This window comes from Schistocerca americana, chromosome 5 (assembly GCF_021461395.2).
Source record: "Schistocerca americana isolate TAMUIC-IGC-003095 chromosome 5, iqSchAmer2.1, whole genome shotgun sequence".
Classification (NCBI taxonomy): Eukaryota; Metazoa; Arthropoda; class Insecta; order Orthoptera; family Acrididae; genus Schistocerca; species Schistocerca americana.
The window spans coordinates 224028430-224053594 of record NC_060123.1 but is presented as its reverse complement, the minus strand read 5'-3'; the positions used below and the strand labels follow the sequence as shown (position 1 = coordinate 224053594).

General features: G+C 37.9%; 1 protein-coding gene across 2 annotated transcripts in view; it reads left to right on the top strand.

The window, feature by feature from the left end:
* The window catches only part of LOC124616075 (SAP30-binding protein), a 39266-nt gene extending 15021 nt beyond the window's left edge, over positions 1 to 24245 (top strand). For both annotated transcript variants that reach the window (XM_047144321.1, XM_047144320.1), the window contains exons 2-3: positions 15850 to 16316; positions 23743 to 24245. In XM_047144321.1, the coding sequence (XP_047000277.1) occupies positions 15858 to 16316; positions 23743 to 24186 (903 nt within the window). In that variant the 5' untranslated portion in view covers positions 15850 to 15857 and the 3' untranslated portion in view covers positions 24187 to 24245. The remainder of the gene's footprint in view (positions 1 to 15849; positions 16317 to 23742) is intronic.
* Positions 24246 to 25165: the final 920 nt, after the last annotated feature.

Below are 25165 nucleotides of genomic sequence, written 5' to 3'. Positions count from 1 at the left end.
CCTTCCTCCCTCCCCCCTATCTCCCCTGCCCGTGGCATCTCTGCTCTCCCCTCTCGCTCTCCCACTCCCCTTCCTCCTCCTCCTCTCTTGGCAGGTCCCCGGACTCGCACACGCATAGTGAACATTTGCGCGCCGGAGATCGTCGCCTTCTGTGTCTCGTGTGTGTGACGTCGTATAGTGTTTTTGGTGTCCGCCGTCCCACTCCTACGTTCACTTGTGCCGTCGGACTCATCAGTGTTTTGTGCGCCGTGCCAACGTGTTTTCAGTGTTGTTATCGTCACATGTGAACGACTCCGTGTTTTTTTGTGTCTCTGTGACCTCTCTCTTTTGCCCGTCACTTTGTTCATTGTCATTCACCATTTTTATACTCTTGTAAAACGCTATGGCTGAAGAGCGGCGTAGTGTGCCGCTGCCAGCCTACCTGAGTTGTACAGGTTTTAAAATAACAATAAAGTAAAAAAAAAAAAAAAAAAAAAAAAAAAAACATCTCAAACAAATCCATTATTTATCATAAAAGAAAATATTCATAAATAAATAAATTAAACACATTGTATGGCAACATAATGAAGTTACCTTAACTCTCTACTGTGGGCATCGTACTTTTCGCATGAGATAAAGTTTATCTGTGACAGTTAATTACATTACAAGATACAAAAATTAATAAACAGGTAAAACTATTTGCCTAAATACAATCATTGGTGGAATAAGTTCCCCAACAGCATTTCCCATAATGAGTGTTGTGATGATCTCCTTTTCATCATTTCCAGCCCCTTGATACACTGTCTCCGATCCTTGTTCAGCCAGAACCTTTCCACCCTTTGGATTAAGGAAGAAGGAAGTTTTGTCTCCATTAAAAATTCTACTTGGGTCCCCAAATGCTGAAATTAACCCCCTCTCCTCAAAATAACTATGAACCTCCTTAAACCAAAATATAATATTATCTTGAGTGACATTTCTTCAGTTTGTAGTTAAATTTTAACAAATTCTTGAGCTTAAATTGTGATGTCTTTGCATAAAGCCATTGTAACACTTCTTACTGGGATAAGACTCTTTAAGCTTTAATTTGTCAGCCAACTGTCTAGCAGATTACAGTAATGTCTGTTTCGAAACTGGGAACCCTCTTTTCCCCCCTCATTTTTACCCATTCAGCTAGCAGATTTTCCTGATCTGCTGAAAATGCTGTAGAAACTCCCATTTTCATTTGTAATGGAATCTGCCCCTTATGTTTTCCCATCAAAGTTACCCTTGGAATCCCAAATTGTTTTGAGGCAGAATAGCAGCTCATTCCATGGTTCACTGCATCAGTGACCTCTATCAAAGACTCTTGTGAGTATTGTTGATACTTCTTTGGACGCATGTTTCTGGAAAAAACAGTTAAAAATAACAATTATTTAGAATACTGATACTGGAAAATAAAAGATTTAAAATTATCAGATAGTACTCCTAAATTAGACACTTGAATACCTAAAGCTGACACCCTATGTCAGTTATGGATTCTAAGTGACATAGCTTAATAAAACTAATATCATTATGAACAGCATTAAAGTTACTTTCAGGTACAGTCTAAAGCTCAAGCTGTAATAGGAAATATAAATTTGACACCCCTGTCATATTTAATATTATGCTAATTTAAAAGAACCAATAGTTGACATACATGTGAATGCTTAAAGTACTAATTTTATCCCACACTCAACAAAACAAAGGCATAAATAAAGTCTTTTCAGTAACACAAAAGAACTAAAATTAATCTAACATACAGAGAAAGAAGTTGAGACACACTGAATGAAACTTACCTGCTTGTGATTTCCTTAAGGTTTGCTTCTTGCTTCCGTCTGCAGTGCAGGTCATAACAAATGTGGCTTTTTCCCTCCCAAAACCACGATGCTTTCTCTGTGACTTTGTAGATACCACGGTTAAACAATGTATGTTAAAAGCACAGCCTTCCATATTACTTCATTACTTATTTCAAACATTTTAAAATTGTATGTCGACTTTAGGTGACCTGTGAACCATAGGTGCTCTTACCTTATGTATTGCTCACAGAGGGATCGTGAGGATAAGATTAGTATAATTATTGCATGCACAGAGGCATTCAGTTAATCATTCTCCCCACACTCCATATGTGAATGGAACAGGAAGGAACCCTAATAACTGGTACAGTGGGATGTACCCCTTCCTATGTACTTGATGTTGCTTTGCAGAGTATAGATGTAGATTTAGATAAACTGAAGTTTTATGGGATTTATGGTGTAGCCAAACGATAAGTATCAAATCTAACAAAAAGAAAGTGGAAAGCTGTATTTAGCAATTCAGCCAATGTAGTCCAGGGAATATTATTCTTACTGGGGAGAAATCCTGTATGAGGTTCCCAAGTTTAAGTCTTTGGTCTGCTATTGTTCCTTGTATATGTAAATGATCTTTTGTGTAACATACAACAAGCAGAATTAGTACTTTTTGCAGATGACACTAGTATAGTAATCAATCCAAGCATAGATGCAGAAAGAGAAGAAATGATAAACAATGTTCTTAACAGTATCGTTGACAGGTTTTCTGTAAATGGTCTCATCCTCAATTTTAAAAGGACGCAACATACTCAGTTCTGCACATCTAAGGGTAGTACACCAGTAGTAAGTGTAACACGTGGTGAGGAAGTAATAAATAGGGTGGAAACTTCAAAATTCTTAAATGTCCCTGTTGATGAGATTTTAAACTGGAAGAAACACATTTTGGATCTCCTAAAACAACTTTGTTCAGCCACATTTGCACTTAGAATCATTGCAGATCAAATCAGTAAGTTGACATATTTTTCATATTTTCATTCAGTAATGTAACATGGAATAATGGTCTGGGGTAACTCATCTTTAAAAAAGAAAGTCTTCATTGCTGAAAAACATGGTGTGAGAATAATATGTGGTGCTCACTCGTGACTCGTGATCATCTGTTTAAGGACAGTACCAGAAGGAAAAATTACATTCATTACTCCACATTAAGATTGTCTTTAGCACAGAAAGGGATGCACAGTGCTGCAACTAAAATGTTTGATACTTTACCCAGTGATACAAAATGTCTGACAGACAGCAAAGTTAATTTTGAAAAGAAACTGAAAAGTTTATCCTTGACAACTCTTTCTATTCCACAGAAGAATTTATATTATTGTAGCATGTAAAAGGTGGGTGGTAAAATTTAGCAACTTACACCTGTATTAAAAAAATTATGCAGGTTCAGCATGTAGCCATATTTACAATTTAATTTGTGGGATGAATGAGAAATGACTGTATAAAATATCTCATGTTACATTAATGGCTTTCTTCCCAGTTTGTTGAAAATAAACTTGAAATGACACCTTTACTTTTTGTTTTTATCCGTGTGTGAGACGTAGAAAGTTTCAGAATAGGCAAAAGAAAATTCTTTCAGGTCACTTTGATCCAGTGCATGTACCAATCTATTTCTATTGTGTAATTAAAAAGTTCTTAAAACAGTTTTGGAAAGAGCACTGGATCCAAGAATGTACTTTTCCAGTTACATGATTTAACAAACATAAAGCCATGTCTTTGTTGTAAACACAGGCAACTGACCTTAAAGGAAACTATAATTAACCTACAGTATCCTTTGTGATAAAGGATTTCTTTTCTTTATTTTACAGTCTGACATCTCTACTTCTCACAAAATAATAACTGCACAATCAGATCATAAAAACAATTTAATGACTGATGAGCTATGTTAACAATACCCTCTTTACAAAAAATGTAAACAGAGTGGCCTGAAACAGTCTGAAAAGGTTGTATGTGTTTTATGGGGTAGGTTGTGCTGAGAAATAATTGTTAAGAAAAACAATTTGATGCATTGTGCTTTTTCTGAGTTAATTAACATTGAAGTTAGCCAATCAAGCTGTTGTGTGTGCAAATTCAAGCAATCCACCAGATAAAATTAGTGTCGCTTGTTCTCATAAAATGACAAAAGCGCATAAACTGCACAGCCTTTGGCTCAGGTTCGATCCTTACTACTGTACCATGCCCAATTTTTGTATCATTCTCTTCTTTGGTTTTAGGAAAACAAATTAAGAATGTCTTTAAGGTATTAGAGATAAAGTTAGTGAACTGCTTATAGATGTTGACTCTGAAATTATTGGTATATCTGAACACTTCTTAAATAAGGAGATAATTCAGAGGCTTCCTTTACCAGGATACAGGTTGGCTGGCAGCTTTTCGAGGAGCTCTTTGTGGTGTGGGGGAGTAGCCATGTATGTGAAAAACAGCATCCCATTTGAGTCAGTTGATGTTTCAAAGTACTGCACTGAAAAGGTATTTGAATGTTGTGCAGGTGTGGTTAAATTTAACGGAGCTAAACTTCTAACTGTTGTTATTTATAGATCCCCAGACTCCGATTTCACAACATTTTTGCTAAAGCTAGAGGAGGTTCTTGGTTCACTCTATAGGAAATACAAAAAGTTAGTTATATGTGGTGACTTCAATATTAATTGTATAAGTGATTGTGCAAGGAAGAGGATGCTGGTAGACCTCTTTAATTCATATAATCTTACGCAAACCGTATTCTTTCCAACGAGAGTGCAAGGGAACAGTAGAACAACCATAGACAACATTTTTGTTCATTCCTCATTACTAGAAGGGCATTCTGTTAGCAAAAAGGTGAATGGCCTTTCAGATCATGATGCACAAATTTTAACTTTAAAAGATTTTTGTGCTGCAACATGTGTTAAATATAGTCATCAGCTGTTCAGGAAAGCTGATCCAGTTGCTGTAGAGACCTTTGTAAACCTTATAAAGGAACAAGAGTGGCAAGATGTTTATAGAACTAATACAGTAGACGATAAATATAATGCTTATCTCAAGACTTTTCTCATGTTCTTTGAAAGTTGCTTTCCGTTAGAACGTTTAAAACAGGGTACTAGCACAAACAGGCAGCCTGGATGGCTGACTAGAGGGATAAGAATATCTTGTAGAACAAAGTGGCAATTATATTAAAACGTTAGAAACAGTCAAAATCTAAATGCAGCAGCCCATTACAAACAGTATTTTAAGGTGCTTAAAAATGTTATTAGGAAGGCAAAAAGTATGTGGTATGCAGATAGAATAGCTAAGTCTCAGGATAAAATTAAAACCATATGGTCAGTCGTAAAGGAAGTTGCTGGTCTGCAGAGGCAGTTCGAGGATATAGAATCAGTGCGTAGTGGGAATGTCCGTGTTACTGATAAGTCGCATATATGTACAGTATTTAATAATCACTTTCTGAATATAGCAGGTGAACTAAATAGAAACCTAGTCCCAACAGGGAATCATATAGCGCTCTTAGAAAAAAGTGTTCCGAGACTGTTACCTGAAATGCTCCTCCATGATACTGACAAGAGGGAGATTGAGTTAATAATTAAATCACTAAAGACCAAGAACTCTCATGGATATGACGGGGTATCTAGCAGAATACTGAAGTATTGTTCTATGTATGTTAGCCCAATTCTCAGCCATATCTGTAACTTTTCCTTTAGGAGTGGTCGGTTTCCTGACCGATTAAAGTACTCGGTAGTGAAGCCACTTTATAAAAAGGGAGACATTGATAATGTTGACTATTTTAGACCTAATTCTATGCCATTGGTGTTTGCTAAAGTTATCGAGAAGGTTGTATATACAAGGTTACTGGAGCATTTAAATTCACATAATTTGCTGTCAAATGTTCAGTTTGGTTTTAGAAATGGTTTAACAACTGAAAATGCTATATTCTCTTTTCTCTGTTAGGTTTTGGACGGATTAAATAAAAGGTTGCGAACGCTAGGTGTTTTCTTTGATTTAACGAAGGCTTTTGACTGTGTTGACAACAAAATATTACTGCAGAAGTTGGACCATTATGGAGTAAGGGGAGTAGCTTACAATTGGTTCGCCTCTTACTTTAAGAACAGAAAGCAGGGGGTAATTCTCCGCAATATTGAGAGTGGTAGTGATGTTCAGTCCCAGTGGGGCACTGTTAAGTGGGGCCACTGCTGTTTGTTATTTATATAAATGATATGCCTTCTAGTATTACAGGTGATTCAAAAATATTTCTGTTTGCTGGTGACACCAGCTTGATAGTGAAGGATCTTGTGTGTAATATTGAAACAGTAACAAGTAATGTAGTTCATGAAATAAGTTCGTGGCTTGTGGAAAATAATTTGATGCTAAATCACAGTAAGACTCAGTTTTTACAGTTTCTAACTCACAATTCAACAAGAACCAATATTTTGATCAGACAGAATAGGCATATTATAAGCGAGACAGAACAGTTCGAGTTCCTAGGCGTTCGGATAAATAGTAAGCTGTTGTGGAAAGCCCATGTCCAGGATCTTGTTCAGAAGCTAAATGCTGCTTTATTTACCATTAGAACAGTATCTGAAATAAGTGACACTTCAACACGAAAAGTAGTCTACTTCGCATATTTTCATACGCTTATGTCGTATGGTATTATTTTTTGGGGTAATTCTTCTGATTCAAAAAGGGTATTTTTGGCTCAAAAACGGGCTGTTCGAGCTATATGTGGTGTAAGTTCGAGAACCTCTTGTCGACCCCTATTCAAAAATCTGGAAATTCTGACATTGCCCTTACAGTATATATTTTCTTTAATGTCGTTTGTTGTTAGCAATATTAGCCTATTCCCAAGAGTTAGCAGCTTTCACTCAGTTAATACTAGGCAGAAATCAAATCTGCATGTAGAATGCACTTCCTTGACTCTTGTGCAGAAAGGAGTGCAGTATTCTGCTGCATCCATTTTCAATAAGCTACCACAAGAGGTAAAAAATCTTAGCAGTAGCCCAAACACTTTTAAGTCTAAACTGAAGATTTTCCTCATGGGTCACTCCTTCTATTCTGTCGAGGAGCTCCTGGAAGAGCTAAAAAATTAATCAAATTCCAGTGTTACATTGTTGATTTTCTTCATTTAAACTTACAACTTGTCACCTGAATATGTTTTTTTATATTTCATTTTATCTGTTTCTAATATCGTGTTATAATTTCATGTATTGACTCGTTCCATGACCATGGAGACTTCTCCTTAATTTGGTCCCACGGAACAATAAATATATAAATAAATAAATAAAAAATGACATTGTTTGTGACAGGCTGCTTGAATTTACGTGGTGCAAAGACCTAACTGGCTGCTGTATTAATTAATTCTAAAATGGCACACTATATTACTTTTTTCCCTTAACAATCTTTTCTCAGCCAGCGTACCCTGCGACACCCGTATAAGCTTTTTGGCCTGTTCCTGACTACGGTGTGTATGAAACTAAGGTAATTGACATCATTGTCTCAAGTACTGAACTAGAATAATTTTTATTTAAAGGCTACTGTAGAGGTAAAATGCACATATGAATGCAAAAGAGTCAGGTTCAATCCATAAGCCCTCTTGTTATCTGTCCATTCGCAAAATTGTCAAGAAAGAAAAAAAATATTTTTAAAACTTATGCCAGAGAACCTGGCAAATTTCATCACCTCACAGGACAGGCTGCGCCTTCCTAGCTGTGACACCGAGACTAACTGTGAAAGCTGATGGGAACATAGAAAGTAAAAACTGCTTCTGGTTTGAGGAAGCCAATAAAAGACTAGCAGGCAGATAAATTGTTCCATAGCACTAAATCACACACACACACACACACACACACACACACACACACACACAGAATCAAAAACAGACTATATATTTTTTTAAAAACAATGTACCAGTTTTCTGTTGAAACCAACTGAAAGAAAGATAACACGGTGCTGTGCTAATGTGTGGTTTTGTTTCGATTTTCTCAGTTGGTTTTAACTGTGATAACAGGACATTTAAACCGTTGGACAGAGCGAGGTGGTGCAGTGGTTAGTACACTGGACTCACATTCGGGAAGATGATGATTCAAATCCGCGTCCAGCCATCCTGATTTAAGTTTTCCATGATGTCCCTAAATCGCTTCAGGCAAATGCCAGGATGGTTCCTTTTAAAGGGCAGGGTTGACATCCTTCCCCCTCCTTGCCTAATCCGATGACACCAATGACCTTGCTGTTTGGTCCCCTCCCCCAAATCAACCAACCAACAAAACCATTAGACAAGTTGTTTATACTATAGGTATTTATTGTTTCTCTGTATATATAATTTTAAACAAAAATTGTGTACATAGTAATGTGCTGTTTTGTTTCCTTCCTCACAGTCGCTTTCAACAAAAATCCAATATATTAGGAAAGTTGTATGTACGGCTATCAGCTTGTGAATAGAATACTGCTGTACGATCTGAATCACCCAAAACTTTTTAATGCTTCCCATTTGCAGATTAAAACTATATGAAATAATGTCGTTAAAGCCACTATTCTTACAGATCCAACAGCTGGACTCTCTTGTACCTTGTGTACCAATGATCCCAACTGATTTATCCATTAATTTTAAGTGACTTCAGTTGTGAGTTAAGGTTTCATTTGCAATATAAGTAAACAAGACTCAAGGTCAGGTATTCAAATACGTAGGAATTGTTTTATGTTCAGCGTTTTTTGCCCTTTCGTGAACTGTTAGTTTTATTATAGCTTTCTGTACAGAATTTTTTTAATGAAGTGATATAGAAAATAAAAAACCAGAAATGAAAACAAAGGAGTCTTTTTCATTCATATTCAATGTGATTTATTATAATTTCGAGTTCCAACATTTTAAAATGGGTGAAGTGGCAAAAGTGAGTCAAACATTGTGTCCTGACACAATTCTCAGGGATACCTCAGATTAGAACACATTTCCAGTTCCCATACGTATGTAGCATTTGCAAAGCTTCACCGATTTCACTAGTATCAAACAAGGGTGACTACAGATAGTATATTGAAATGATAATGGCCCTACACTGGATACCAAAATACAATGAATCCAGTTGATGGATTCGTGCTCATAAGGTTGCCCCACCCTGAGTACCAAATATGCAATGAATTCGAATAACTGATTGATATAAATTAATCTGCATATGAGATTGCCCTACATTGGATACCAAAATGTAGAGCTCTTATTGTTTGGTTGAAAATGAGGTTGCCCCACCCTGCGTGCCGAAATGTAATGAATTCAGATTGAAAAATGATAAACACCTAAGAACATTTATAGTTATTAACACCACAAGTATACTGTCATGGCCAATTTGACAGGACATAGACACAACTCAGTAATTGGCCAAAGTGTATGTGTGCGGGAGGGGGAAGGGAGGGGGGGGGGGAGAGAGGGAGGTGTAGTAATCACTTCATTTCACCACTTGCAGGTATAGGCAGCTGAAGCGATGTCAGTGTGACCTGTTGATTTTCTCTCATGTTGTGTGGCTGCACGCCATCTGTATATTGTGTGATTCAAGGCTCTGCAGAGATGCCCTAGATATCTTAAGACTGTGCTTCCTTCTCAAGGTAGAGCACAGTCATTACAGTGTTGTTGTCTTTGCACACAGTGTCTGTTGTGTGCAGTGATTATCTTGCAAAGGTGAAGTCAATGTGATATTTGGAAGCTGAAGTCAGACAAGGAAAACACAGTTGGATACTTAAGATTCAAGTATCACCATCACAAAAAGTCCAGTTTGGCTTAAAATGGAAAGTGAGTATGTTAGAAGGTGATTCTAGAAATCGGAATGAATGTAGGGAGCTGACTATAGGTTGACATGCTTTCTAAAGGCAAAGTGAGAATGCTTTTATGTGAAAAAGCTTCAAAATCACTTCTTCTGTGGCACCTCCGAGTGCTCCTCTCAATGATTGATTGACCATTATCTTCACTCACTGACTGACTGATTTTTCTTTGTCTGTCTGTCCTCTTACTCACACTCTGCTGTTCTCTTTCTACTATCTGATCGTCTCTCTCTCTCTCCTGTCTGATCTCTCGGCTGCCTCTTGCTCTGCAATTTTGTCCGTTTTCTTCTTCTTCTTCTTCTTCTTCTTCTATGCTCTCCTTGGTGATGAATCATATCATTTATGTCATTGGTGAGTTCAGTTTGCCATCTTGCCCAGTGAATGATTGACACTGCATAACCACTCCCAATCTTTGTACAAAGTGAAAAAATTTTTCACTCTCAGGTGTTCGTAATTGCGGCGCTTCACAGCATGGGCAGGTGGCTCCCCAGCAGATTGCTTCAAGTGTTTGCCTGCATCCATGAGTTTTCAAGAGGACTATTAATCAAAGGAAATGTCAGTGCCTTGGTGAAGTGTTTCCATTAAAAAACACGTCAAACACTTCAGTTAAACCATACCTGTCTGGCTTTCAGGTTGTGGCTTAATTGGACCCCTCTTGTCCTGAACATCTGGTGATGAAGTATTACAGGATATTGAATATACACAAAGCTGGGCATCATGGCTGTTCCACAGAAGAGCGTCACAGAAATGCTGAAAAACCTGAAATGGCATATACTTGATGATACGTACCAAATACTCTGTGAGAGCCTACTTACAAAGTTTCAAGAATCATTATTGACAAATGAACCATGCCTATTTGTCATCAGTGCTAACATTCAGATTTATTATGTATGCAGGGCTTGACCACAAATCAAAGTGACAGAAGTGAGCACTCCAGATGGCTATGAGTTCAGAAAAAAATGGCATTTTTGGCGTGAATTGGGCAAGACATAAGCCACTTATGTTAGCATAGTTACCAGGCAGTGCTTGGCTCAGCAGGAACAGTACAGACCAGTAATCTGAGGGTTTGGGATTGATCCCTATTTGGAAACGTTTTATTTTTTATTTTTATGTTATTTGCACTGCAGATGGACCAAAATAATGTTTAATATATCGTATGTATTGATATTTTTGTAAAAGGGATGGAGAGGAAAGACAAAGGAAAATATGGGATTGCAAATGAATTTCTAAGAAGGGATTGTGAGGTATACACGAAAACAACTTCTTATATAAAATTAGATGTTTTTATTATTTTACAGTTGATGATACACATGTGCTGGGGCAATATTCATTGTAAAACAAAAAGCAGTTATTCTCGTGGCATCTTTCATGCATTATAAAAGCCACAGTTTTACAATTACGTGGTTGGCACCAACCACGCATAACGCGCATCATTTCACATAATATTGGCAAGTATAGCTGGTTACGTATGATGGAATGTATTTTGATACAGTCTTCTCTGGATGTGACTCCCTTTTCTCTCTTGATGAGTTAAAGAGTTATTTTTTAAGCTTTTTGATCAAATTCTTTACTGGATGATAAAAAAATATACATCATAGAATTGCAGTACTGTAGTGCATTTGGGGTGCTATACGACAGCAATCCTTCATTTTGAAAAATCATATAATTGTGGGATTGGTTGTCCTCCCTATGAGTCGGTTAATAGAAAAAACATGTCTTCCTGCATACAGGACTGTAGGGCTTCATCACATCAGTCAAAAACTTTTTGTATAAAGCTGTCGTAGATTTCCCAGATTTTGATGAATGATGACATTCCGGTATTTTGAGGCCTTGGCATATGTAGAATGTAGCTAATAATTTTCTGGAAAGGGTTGAAGTATATTGTGCTATACGTGAGTGGGCCACTTTGTTCATATCCTGTCATTTCACAAGGAATACATTTGCCTATTGATGGTTCGTGTTCAGTTACAAGTTGATTGGTACTGGGAATTTGGAAAGAGAACATACAAGTGTATTATACAGGATATAAAAAAGAGTATTTCGATTGACATCAACAAATGAGAATTCTTGACATACCTATTTGATTGGACTCTTTAATTACAATTCCGTTTTGCAAAATTATTTTCTGTGCCCTCATGGACGCTGTAAGTACAATTCTTTGTTAGATATTTATGTGCAATCCCAAATTTTCCTGTTCCTTTCCATTTCATGCCTTTTATCAGAAAGTTAATACATTCAGTATGTTGACCAATATTTCGATTCACCTGCTGTGTGAGTAATGGTAAAATGGAAAATGAAACAAAGTTTCCAAATAGGGATTCGGGCCTCTCACCCTCGGATTCCGTTCCGTGCTCTTTCCACTGAACCAACCGTCGTCTGGAAACTGTGATATAAATGGCTATGCATCACCCGATCCACATCAGATTCCCCCCCCCCCCCCCCCTTAAGGGACAGTTGACCATCTGGAGCTCCCACTTTTGTCACTTTAATTACTGGTGGCCGAGTTCTGCATGTACCCTAAATTTGAACGGTGATGAAGATTTGGTGTAGGTAGTCTTCTTCTTCAGCTTCTGCCTTTGTCCCACAGTTTTCACAGGGTCGGCAGGGTTACTATGAGATTTGGCATGGTTAATTTGAACGGGTGGCCAGATGCCCTTCCGGGGCCGGCGCGCCTACCTGAGTCCAAGAAGCAGCGCATTAGTGCTCTCGGCTAACCTGGCGGGTTTAGTGTGGTCTCCTTGTGAGTGAGTAATTCGTCGAAATACTACTGTCACCCATGTATCACTTCTATAGGGGTAAGTGAAGACAAGATTACACATATTACTGCACACAGGGGCTTTTAAATTATCATTCTCCACAAGGGAATGGAATGCGAAGAAACTTCCTAGTACAGGGGAAATATCGTCCATCATGCACTTCACAATGGACACACACATACACACACACACACACACACACACACTGAAACAAAAAACAATAACCTATATATCTGAACAAAACAATATAACAAATGGATGGCCAGCCTAGACTTCTCAAACCAGGAATCTATCCGAATAGATTGCCAAATTTTGTCACAGAAACAAAGGCATATATATTCATCCCTGATCCAAAATGCAACAACTTCGGTTAACTTTATGAATTCCTCACAAACATGGCACCTACGTACTCAGCCATCAGACTGCACAAATGAGCCATCAGACTGTACAACTGGAAGACCTTTATCTTTCTTGCCACATCATCATTCATTATGCATGCAATGACATGCAAGGGAATTTCCTCATCAAAACAAGTACAAAGTAAACATTAAATCTCCAGTCATTAACAACATGCTCAACTAACAATTCTAGAGCCAAAAACAAATCTGTAGTCAGTAACTAATGAAATTACGATAACTCACTAACAAAACTCCAAACACAATTCCAATACGAGGCATACATGTAATATACAACACCTGACAAAGAACACTACATCACTCCAGTCACACACCAACAATACTCAGAAGCAAATTCAAAACATCAACATTCAACAGTAGAGACTGCCACAATAACTACAGAGCACATCTTCAGATACATTCCACTTGAAATCTGCTGTCAACAATGATGTCACATACCACAACATAGTTATATCACACGTCAAAGCAAGTGACCGGTACTGCACATTTGAGTTGACCCAAGCAAATGACTGTTCTTTAACCTGTAGCAGGTACTTCTTTAATTTCTCTTCACACTAATTATGATTTAATAGTGCGTAAGTCAAAACCATGGACTACTGCAGTTTCACTTTTCCTCTACATGTTTCTTACACTTTGCCTTTGATAGGACAGAGAATTCATTTAATCACATTTTCCCCCATCTTGCCTGCCTATTTGGTACCAAACCATTGCAAGCAGTTAGTTTCTCAAAACACTTCTGATTTTCAGAGGTTAAATTTATATATGGCTTCATTACAAGGTCCCAGTACAGTTGACAATTACTACAATTTCTTTTCTTTATTGGACAATATAGTTTTGTTTTCTGTAGCATTTGAATACAATAACACAATAAACCAATATTTGATGAGGCAGGCAGTTTTGTTCAGATCGTTATTTCCACCCTCAAACTGTGGGTAACACACATACAGCATTTTGACTCTCTTTGCCACATGATCTTGTACAGGGTGACACACAGGAGACGGATGGTTTTTAATGAAATAATACTCAGCCAACTTTAAAATTAATGCATGTTTATTTACTCAAAATCAAAGCTCATTATTTGCCATTTTAGTTAACAAAGATATTTGTGAAAAATGATGCCGTCAAGGGGATGTCCATCATTTTGAATGCAGGACTCAAGTCTCTTCTCAAAATCCTCCATCACAGGGACTAAAATCTCTGCAGGGATGGCAGCAATTTCTTGAATGATTGCATTCTTCAACTCATCCAAATTTTGTGATTCGTGGTTGTAAATGCAGTTCTTAAGGTACCCCCACAGAAAAAAAGTCACATACTGACAAGTCGGGAGACCTGGGAGGCCAAGGAACATTGCCAAAATGTGAGATAATCCGACCAGGAAACACGCATCTAAGAACTGTCATTGAAGTGTTTGCGGTGTGCGTTGTTGCCCCATCCTGCTGGAATCAAACATGTTTTAAAGGGATTCGTCGTGTTCTTAGTTCTGGTTTCAAGAATGTTTCAAGCATACGAACGTAACGAACCAAATTAACAGTAACTGTGGCCCCGTTCTCTTCAAAAAAATAAGGTCAATAATGCCAACAGAGCCAAGAGCACACCAGACTGCTACTTTTTCTGAGTGTAGAGGACGCTGGTGGATAAGGTGTGGATGCTCTGGAGCCCAGTAACATAGGTTTTGCTTATTCACGGTCCTGTTTAAATGAAAATGAGCTTCATCGCTCATCAATAAAATTTCATTTTCATTCGATCCCAAAATCACTTTCATTCTGTAAGCGAAGTCTTCTCGTACAGCAAAATCAGTTTCCTTAAGTTGTTGGACAATGAACATTTTGTAGGGATGGAATTTTAATTCTTTATGCAAAATTCGTCTAACCGATTCATGATTGATTCGTAACTCACTAGCATGACGTCTAGCTGACCGTCCTGGGCTTCTGACTGCCGCTTGCCTTATCCTTTCAACATTTTATGGTGTTGTTACTCTGTGTCTTGGGCCAGGATGCTTCTTATCCAGTATGTTTCCAGTTGATCTGAAGTTTTCCACCCATCTGAGGATTGTGTTACGGCTTGGAACAGCTCCTTGTCGACCGACACTAAACTGTGCACGAAACAATCGCTGCGTAGCAATAATAGTCTCACCACTTTTCACAAAACTGTCATAGACAAACACTCGACGTTGCAAGTACCACTGCTCCATAGTGACTGATTAAATGAAATGGCGTCTTGTGTGGATCAGAACTATCCCCAACATGACCACCTCCCACCACCACGCCCTCAGTACTACGCAGTTCAAAACTGTCCGTCTCCCGTGTGTCACTCTGTGCATAGAAGAGCATTTTCCATTAAATTTTTATCTATTTCTCCCTACAGTGCTGGGTTGTAAGAATATTTGCTTATTTCAATTTTTCCCCTCTCTATAGTGAAACAAGGAAAGTCTTTGTGAGTGTGCCACATCTTTACCAGTCTCCCTCCGTCTTCTTCTCCCTTTCCCTTCCTCCGCCACCCCCACCTCCACCCCTACCCCACCCCACCCCACCCCTCTCCCTATATCCTCTTTCTCCCTTCCTCGTGTTAGTATGTTAGTTGCTTTTTAATAGGTCACTACTAAAGTAGTCAGAACCTCTTCATTAAAACATAAACAGTTGGCTTGTTTACCCACAAAATGCCGCCTCATATGGTGTCTGTCAAATTGAAAGAAGTAAGAATATGGATATTTCAGTTTTAGTCACAGAACTTCATATAAAGTTAATATCCGTGTTTGCCAATACAATAGTTTATCCTAAAGGCCATTACACCTTGTTAAAGTTTCTGACAACCTTTCTACTGCCAAATCACTTATTTTGTAACAAGTAAAGGAAGTTGCACTCTTCTTATATGGCTTTGAAATACCCATTCTTGCTTGTTAAATCAAAAGTACTTTCATCTAATTTATGAGCTGGAACTAAATCTTACACAATTTTTGTATAATTGTAAATAGTAATTCACACTTCAGAAATGTAATTGTGTACAATATTTAAGAGAGTGGTTGTTTGAAAATAAAATAACTGTTACTTGTATCATATTTAACAGTCACAGTTTTAATGCTTGCAGGAAACAATATGTCTGGCCCAAGTCTTGCCCTCGCCTCGTTGACAGCCACTTACACTGATTCAGAGGCAGAAGATGAAGCAGGCGAGGAAGAAAATTCCCCAGGTGCTAGTAGTGTGAACTCTGTTGTATCCAACACAGCCACTCCTCCAGCCACAGCAGCTATTACAACAACAACAACCCAAGTTTCTATTGTGAGCAGCAAAGTTGCCCGCCTTGTGTCGTACCACGATGAAACTGTGGTATCAGACGACGACGAGGAAGGCGGTCAGCGCGTGTCAGTGGGCAGTGAGGAGCCTGAAGATGGAGGCGAGACTCCTGCTGCAAACCCAGCAGATGTGAATGATGTTATATTGTTTTCTGAACCAAAGGGTCGTTGTTCAAATGAATTGCAAGAAAAAATTAGTAGACTGCATGAAAAGATGATGTCTTCTGGTTTGGACATGAATCACGTGATACAACAGCGGAAGGTTTGTAACATTTAATTATGACCTTTAGTTATTATCTCAGTTTTGTGTAAGTTTTATGATTAGAAAAGTAGAATAATTTGAAGTCTCGGGTTCGATTCCCGGCGGGTCAGGGATTTTCTCTGCCTCGTGATGACTGGGTGTTGTGTGATGTCCTTAGGTTAGTTAGGTTTAAGTAGTTCTAAGTTCTAGGGGACTGATGACCATAGATGTTAAGTCCCATAGTGCTCAGAGCCATTTGAACCAATAATTTGAAGAACTTTATTGAACAGGAATAAAACAGTTTAAAAAACAAAAAGAATTATATACAGAATTACTGTGAATTTTGTGTTTACAATTGGACTTTCCTCAATCATTTTACAGACATAATAGAATTTTCTTAAGTTCATTATTTTTCTGTTAAGTGAAAAATGGAGCAGCTCCTCTCTCTCTCTCTCTCTCTCTCTCTCTCTCTCTCTCTCTCTCTCTCTCTGGTCATTTCCATATGTAGATAATACATAAATTACTCATTTGTTTTGTGCTTCATAAGCTGTTTGCTTGCTCCCTTTAAGTTGATAGGTTAGTACATTTATCAAATGGTTTAACACATTGAGATCCAATATTTGCTGGTGAAAGTTATAATTAAAATGTTTCTACTAATATGAGGTGTTTTCATACTCCATGTTGGCAGTAATTTAACTGTACCTGTATGAGGTGCCTGTAACACAGTTTAATTTGATGATTTTTTTTCCACAGTTGCTATGAGCTCTTTGAACAGCTGCATGCTACTTCAACTATTAATTTTTAGGTTATTTTCATACTGTTTTCTCATTGTGATTAAAAAAAGTAGGAGCAGTATATATGATCATGAAGGCTGCTAAATCCTAAGGTGGTGCGGTTTTTGTGTGTAGATGCATAATTTTAGCTTATTTTATTGTAAGGATGTTAGAGTTGAAATGTCATTTAAGTTATCCACTGCTTCTAGCCCCATATGCAACCTGTTAGATACATGTAGAATATCTATGGCTCATGTGTGTGTCATCTTTATAAATATGCTGTGTACCTTTCTCATATGTGTGTATCATGTTGTTACAACAAAAAATCAACTGCCCAAATCACTGTAAAGCTATGGAGTTATTCCATAAAGAACTATCAGTTTTGAATCTCCCAGTCAGCTTCTTATTTTCTATTACAAATAACCTGAAATTTGTGCTTTATATATCAATGAACCCAAAATCTTAATTATTTCATTCATCTGTCTTAAAACAATACTACATTAACTTCTGAGTTGAATCTGCACTTGATGTACTAAGTGTGACAGAAATATGCTTACACATAATAGTATGCACTACCCTCTGTCCTCCAAACTTACAGTGTTTATTGCTGTTTCCATTCCTCCATTGTAGGACCATTTGCAGAACTGCAGTGCCATCCAGTCAGTAGGTTTGATTTCTGACCAGTTCCTTCCTTTTGAGTAGCTCCATATGTGGAGACTCTAATAGTAACATCAGACTGTTTGCAAATTATGCTTTTAGCTATAATAAAATATTGTATGAAAACCCTATGTAAATATTTACCCAATCTTGGTAAGATTCCATGTTGGTGTAAAGTTTGATAGCTTGCTGTAAATTTTCATAAATGCGTAATAGTGCTCGTCACGAAAGGAAAGGAAAAACAGTATCCTGTGACAGCAACATCAGTAAGTCACAATATGAATAATTCAAGTCTTTTTACATACCTGGTTATAATAATTTGGTGGGATATAAAATGGCTTAGTCTTAGGTAAACCAGGTTGAAGATTTTGGTTTATTCATAGAATACTAGGAAAAGACAATAATTCTGCAAAGGAGATTACTCATAAAATATTTGTACAAAGACTAACAGGAGATATAGAATGTGTACAAAGAAAGGGTGCAGGAATGACTGTAAGTTTTTTGACCCATAGATTAATGTCAGGGAAATGCTGAAAAACCTCTACTAGTAGAAACTTGAAGGTGAAAGTTTCAGGAACCAGTTTTAAGCAGAGTCTAGGGTGTACTACAACCCCTATGTATAGTTTCCGTGTGGACCACAAACACAAGGACTGTATAATTACAGCACATGTGGAAGCATAGCATTTTGGCAGTCATTCTGCCAGTGTTGCATAGGTAAACAGAACTTTTTTATATAAATGGGACATAATCTCTGCTATGCACTTCTTGATGGTATACAGGTTATTGATGTAGACGTATGATGAAGCCTGTATACATACAGACAGTGTTTTATGTTAGGCTGCCTGGAGAAAAATACAAATTTTCTTCGCACTATTGAGATTCATTGTTTAAGTTTTATTTAATTTACTACATTGATTTTGTCCTCCCCTTTAAAGCAGGCTTGAAGTTCATCCTCAACTGACACACAATCCAGAGCTGCGCGAAAAATGCAGCGTGGGATACAAAAACAGTTAATCTTCTTCACCATTACTGGTCCTCCATAGCTCTAGATTTTGAGTAACTTGGTGATTCTTTTTCAATGTTCTTCCATTTAAGTTTTCCATTACCTCTTTTTCTTATATGTAAATATGAACCAGTGCACACTGCAGGCATTTGGGCACAGTTTGTAGCAGAATTTAACAGAGTAAATGAAATCTTCCACACTGAATTACAATTTACAGTGAACACGAAGTTCTTATACATGTATGAACAGAGCTTTAGTAGATAACATACAGAAACTGCTATGAATCTGATACAACATCCCTTTCACACTGAATCGTACTTGGTAGTAACACCAGTAATATGATATGGTGAAGGTACTGTATTGCTGATGCACAGGCAGTAATATGAGGCCTTGTTTTAGTGTAATAAATTACAAGAAAATAACCATAATTTTGGCTTCTTTTGGACACAAAGAGTAACTGGTTTGTGGCGGCATCAAACTGATGCATAATTACAATAGTTGCTACAGAGGTTTTTTATCGTTTGTCATCTGTTATATGGAGTGCTAGTGATATGCTAATGCATGCACATTACATTTTACAGGTGTGAAGAAAGGTATAAAGTTGTTAATGAGCTAAAGAAAATGGAGAAGCAGAAAGTTTTGACATTCAGTTGTTCGACTGATGCGGAAGAGCAAAGACAGCTTGAAATGCCTGTGCTTGTAATTTGGGGAATGCCACATGGAAAGATGCAGCAAGAAAGTGGTGTTACACTTTCAGAGAGATCTTCTGTAATGTGAGTCATTCTGCAGATACTCTGCAGATACAGGACAAGCACTCACTTTGATTACATCTATATAAATACTTTAATCCACAGTGGTCTTCATCAGTATACATCGGTATCAACAAATATATTGAAGTGTCAACAGTCAGATATTGTGCAGCATTTGCATCCCTGTGTTGCAACTGAAGTGGCCTGCTGTGGTTACTATGCACCCAAAATTGATGTATCCAGTAACAGATAGTCCACAAAGACAAAAACAGTCCCATTCTGTCACTGACAACAGTCTACAGAAATGACTGAACATAAAAAAAGGAATATCTCCACAAAAACTGCTATGTGCTACTAATTGGAATACAGATATAACCTATCATTGCCGTGGTCACAGTTCATTAAAAGGGAGACTGCATTAAATAATAGTGGCTCAGGAGAAATCTTAATACTCCATGAAATGATAAAAGCTTGTATGAACTGTGTTGGAAAGTTATTGCGTATCTCCAGCATTTCCTGTACGTTGTTACCTGTCGTCCTTGTTGTTCTCTATGATAGGTCTCTCAGTAATGAAAATGATCTTAATATTTCCTTGGCTCTTTAAACTCCCTTTTCCAGATTTACTCAGCTGTTGAATCATGCAAGTGCTAAATGTTGACAGGCAGTTTCAGACACTCTAGAAGAATATCTTCAGTTCTTTCCTTTTTACCATGCCGAGTAAATACATTTGAAATTGGAAGTAATGCTGGGCAAAATTTTGCATCAACCTATAGTCTGATTAAAATAACTTTGTGATTGGTGTTTTAGTGAGTATAGTGGTAGTGGTGGAGGACAACAGATGAGTATCTGTTGAGAGGCCAGACAAATGTGTGGTTCCTGAAGAGGGGCAGCGGCTTTTTTAGTAGTTCCAGGGGCAACAGTCTGGATGATTGACTGATCTGACCTTGTAATGTTAATCAAAATGGCCTTGCTCTGCAGGTACTGCAAATAGCTGAAAGCAAGGGGAAATGACAGCTGTAATTTTTCCCGAGGGCATGCAGCTTTACTGTATGGTTAAATGATGATGGCGTCCTCTTATGTAACATTTTCTGGAAGTCAAATAGTCCCCCTTTCGGATCTCCAGGTGGGCACTACGCGGGAGGCCGTCGTTATCAGGAGAAAGAAAACTGGCGTTCAATGAATCGGAGTGTGGAATGTCAGGTCGCTTAATCGGACAAATAGCTTAGAAAATTTAAGAAGGGAAGTGGATAGGTTAAAGTTAGACGTAGTGGGAATTAGTGAAGTTTGGTGGCAGCAGGAGGAAGACTTCTGCTCAGGTGAATACAGTGTCATAAAAATCAGATAAGGTTAATGCAGGAATAGATTTGATGATGAATTCAAAAATGGGAGTGTGGTTAAGCTACTACAAACAGCATACTAAATGCATAATTGTAGCCAAAATAGACAGGGAGCCTATGCCTACCACACTAGTACAAGTTTATATGCCAGCTAGCTCCGCAGATGATGAAGATATTGAAGAAATGTATGATGCAATAAAAGAAATTATTCAGATAGTTAAGGGAGATGAAGATTTAATAGTCATGGGGGATTGAAATTTGGTAGTAGGAAAAGGAAAAGTAATAAGTGAATATGGACTGGGGGTAAGGAATGAAACAGGAAGCCACGTGGTAGAATTTTGCACAGAGCATAATTTAATCATAGCTAACATTTGGTTTAAGAATCATGAGATAAGGTTTTATACATGATAGAGACCTGGAGACACTGGAAGGTTTCAGATAGATTATATAATGGTAAGACAAACATTTAGGAACCAGGTTTTAAATTGTAAGACATTTCTAGGGGCAGATGTGGACCTGACCACACTTCATTGGTTATGAACTGTAGATTGAAACTGAATAAACTTCAAAAAGGTAGGAATTTAAGGAGATGGGTCCTGGATAAACTGAAAAAACCAGAGGTTGTAGAGTGTTTCAGCGAGAACAGGAGAAAGAAATACAGCAGAAGAAGAATGGGTAGCGTTGAGAGATGAAATAGTGAAGGCAGCTTAGGATTAAATAGGTAAAAAGATGAGAGCTAGTAGAAATCCTTGCATAATGGAAGAAATATTGAATTTAATTGCTGGAAGGAGAAAATACAAAACTGCAGTAAATGAAGCAGGTGAAAAGGAGTACAAACGTCTCAAAAATGAGATTGACAGGAAGTGCAAAATGGCTAAGCAGGTATGGCTAGGGGACAAATGTAAGGATGTAGAGGCATAATCACTAGGGGTAAGGTGGATACTGCCTACAGGAAAATTAAAGAGACCATTGGAGAAAAGAGAATCATGTGTATGAATATCAGGAGCTTAGCTGGAGTAGTACTAAGCAAAGAAGGAAAAGCAGAAAGGTGAAAGGAGTATATAGAGGGTCTGTGCAAGGGCGATATACTTGAGGGCAATATTATGGAAATGGAAGAGGACGTAGATGAAGATGAAATGGGAGATATGGTACTGCGTGAAGAGTTTGACAGAGCACTGAAAGCCCTAAGTCAAAACAAGGCTCCAGCACTAGACAACTTTCCATTAGAACTACTGATAGCCGTGGGAGAGCCATCCCTGAAAAAACTCTTCCATCTGGTGAGGAAGATGTATGAGACAGATGAAATATCCTCAGACTTCAAGAAGAATTTAGTAATTCCAGTCCCAAAGAGAGCAGTGTTGGACAGGTGTGAAGATTACCAAACTATCAGTTTAATAAGTCACAGCTGCAAAATACTAACACGAATGGAAAAACAGGTAAACGCTGACCTTGGGGAAGATCAGTTTGAATTCAGAAGAAATCTTGGAACACACGAGGCAATACTGACCCAGTGACTTATCTTAGAAGATAGATTAAGGAAAGGCAAACTTAGGTTTCAGCATTTTTAGACTTAGAGAAAACATTTGACAGTGTTGACTGGAATACTCTCTTTCAAATTCTGAAGGTGGCAGGGGTAAAATACAGGGAGCGAAAGGCTGTTTTCAATTTGTACAGAAACCAGTTGGCAGTGATACGAGTCGAGGGGCACGAAAGGGAAGCAGTGGTTGAGAAGGGAGTGAGACAGGGTTGTAGCCTATCCCAGATGTTATTCAATCTGTATATTGAGCAAGCAGTAAATGATAAAAGAAAAATTTGAAGTACAAATTAAAAACTGTGGAGAAGAAATATAAACTGTGAGGTTTGCCAACAACATTGTAATTCTGGAAGAGCAGCTGAACAGAGTGGACAGTGCCCTGAAAGGAGGGTATAAGACCGACATCAACAAAAGGAAAACGAGGATAATGGTATGTAGTCGAATTAAATCAGGTGATGTTGAGGAAATTAGACACTTAGAGTAGTAGATGAGTTTTGCTATTTGGGGAGCAAAATAACTGATGATGGTCGAAGTAGAGAGGATAAACTGGCTATGGCAAGGAAAGCATTTCTGAAGAAGAGAAATTTGTTAACCTCAAGTATAGATTTGTCAGGATGTCGTTTCTGAAAGTATTTGAAAGGATTGTAGCCATGTATGGAAGTGAAACATGGCCAATAAATAGTTTAGACAAGAATAGAATAGAAACTTTTGAAATGTGGTGCTACAGAAGAATGCTAAAGATTAGATGGGTAGATCACATAACTAATGAGGACGTACTGAATGGGATTGGGAAGAAGAGGAATTTGTAGCACAACTTGACTAGAAGAAGGGGCCGGTTGGTAGGACACATTCTGAGGCATCAAGGGATCACCAATTCAGTATTGGAGGGAAGCGTGGAGGGTAAAAGTTGTTGAGGTAGACCAAGAGATGAATACACTAAGCAGGTTCAGCGCAGTAGTTACTCGGAGATGGAGCAGCTTGCACGGGATGGACGAGCATGGACAGCTGCATCTCTGGACTGAAAACCACAACAGCAACAACATAGGTAGAAGATAGTCACCAGACAGTGTAGTTCTTTCTTGGGCACCATGTGCTCACACTTTTTGCAGGTAAAACAGAGTTTCATCAAGTGTGTGTGGCTGTATGCCAGCAGCACTCTCTCTCTCTCTCTCTCTCTCTCTCTCTCTCTCTCTCTCTCTCTCTTCCCCCCCCCCCCCCCCCCCCTCTCCCTCCCCTCAAAGTTATTTTGTTCAAGCTATAATACATGGGCCAGTTTTTATGAAACTTTTTTTCTTTTACTTTCCACATCATTGCGCATTTCATGTTTGCACCATGACTGAACTTTTCTTACATATTTCTGTTTTTTATTTGAATGTCATCTTTCTGTTCCTCAGGACTTTCGGAACCCAAGTATTTATGAGAAGCTGATTCAGTTCTGCAGTATCAATGAACTCGGCACAAACTATCCCGCACATGCGTACGATCCATTGCGCTGGGGAAAAGAATCATTTTACGAGGAACTGGCACGTGTTCAGAAGGCAGAAATGGAGCGTCGAGAAAAGGAGAGGCGTGAGAAGACTCGTGTTGAATTTGTTTCTGGGACAGCCAAACGTCCTGCTGGAGGTGCAGGGTCAGGGGAGGAGGATAAAATGCGTCGGAAATCAAAATGGGACCAAGTGGGTACATTATTGGCATCCAATACGACAGCTGCTGGTGCACAAGCTGGCATTCTAAAGCCGGGTCTTGTTCAGCAGCCTGCACTAACTACTTCAGCAACTGGTACCAAAGGGACTGTAATTTCAGCATTTGGATCTCTGCCTAAGAAACCACGAATATAACTGTTAATTTGTACAGAACTATAAATTTATTAAACTTTTCATTAGATTGATGCCATATATTTTTGTGGTATGTATGTGGGACACTCTATATGGTATGTTTGTACAAAGCCTTCTGATTTTCTCCCTGTGTTCCCAGTCTGAAAATAAGACTTTTGGATAAAGGCCTGAAAAGCAATTCGTGAAAACTTTGCTATCAAAATTTTTGCCTTTTTCTGAAAGATGTCTGCTTTCATTTGGAATATGGCTTTCCTGTCATGTATGATTTGAATTTCCTTTCTAATTTACAGGGAAATGAGTGCAAATAAGAGGGATGATTTTTGATGCTGTTAATCAGTGAAATGTCATGCTTATTCCAAACATAACTATTGTATGTTCAACAATTCATTGTGTTTAATCCTCCCTACTTCCTAATCTCACATTCTTTTCTGAATGAAAAGGAAAAGTTGCTATAATACTCATTTCTTCTAGTGAACATTCCATATTTATTCCACTACGAAACCTTGAAAGAAATGTTATCAAAGGGAGGCAAGTAACTTTTTTGAAGTATTGAAAACATATGCTGACTACCAGAAGTGTAAATTTAAACAGTTCATTGTACAACAACAAAAAATTTACTGTAGGGAGAAATGTAGTGTAAAATTAAGTCATTGCTCTGGGAAGATAGTTATATCACCTTCAACTGAGGCTGGAGTACATCCATTTATGTAAAAAATAATCCAGAATTGACAGTTTTGATGTATTATACTACTTCTTCTTCATTATTGTTCAAACGAGGCCTCATTTTGTGCATTTATTATATGATGAGTAACAAGTATTGCATTGACTTTCTGCTGCTTTGGGGCAACTCACCTGCACTTTATTTATTCCATTAAAGGCATTTTTTGAGACTATAGGAAGAAACTGCTTTTGAAGCAGTGAAACTGTACTGTATTGCAACTAATATGTATCATACAGTGACATACCTGCTTATTTTTATATC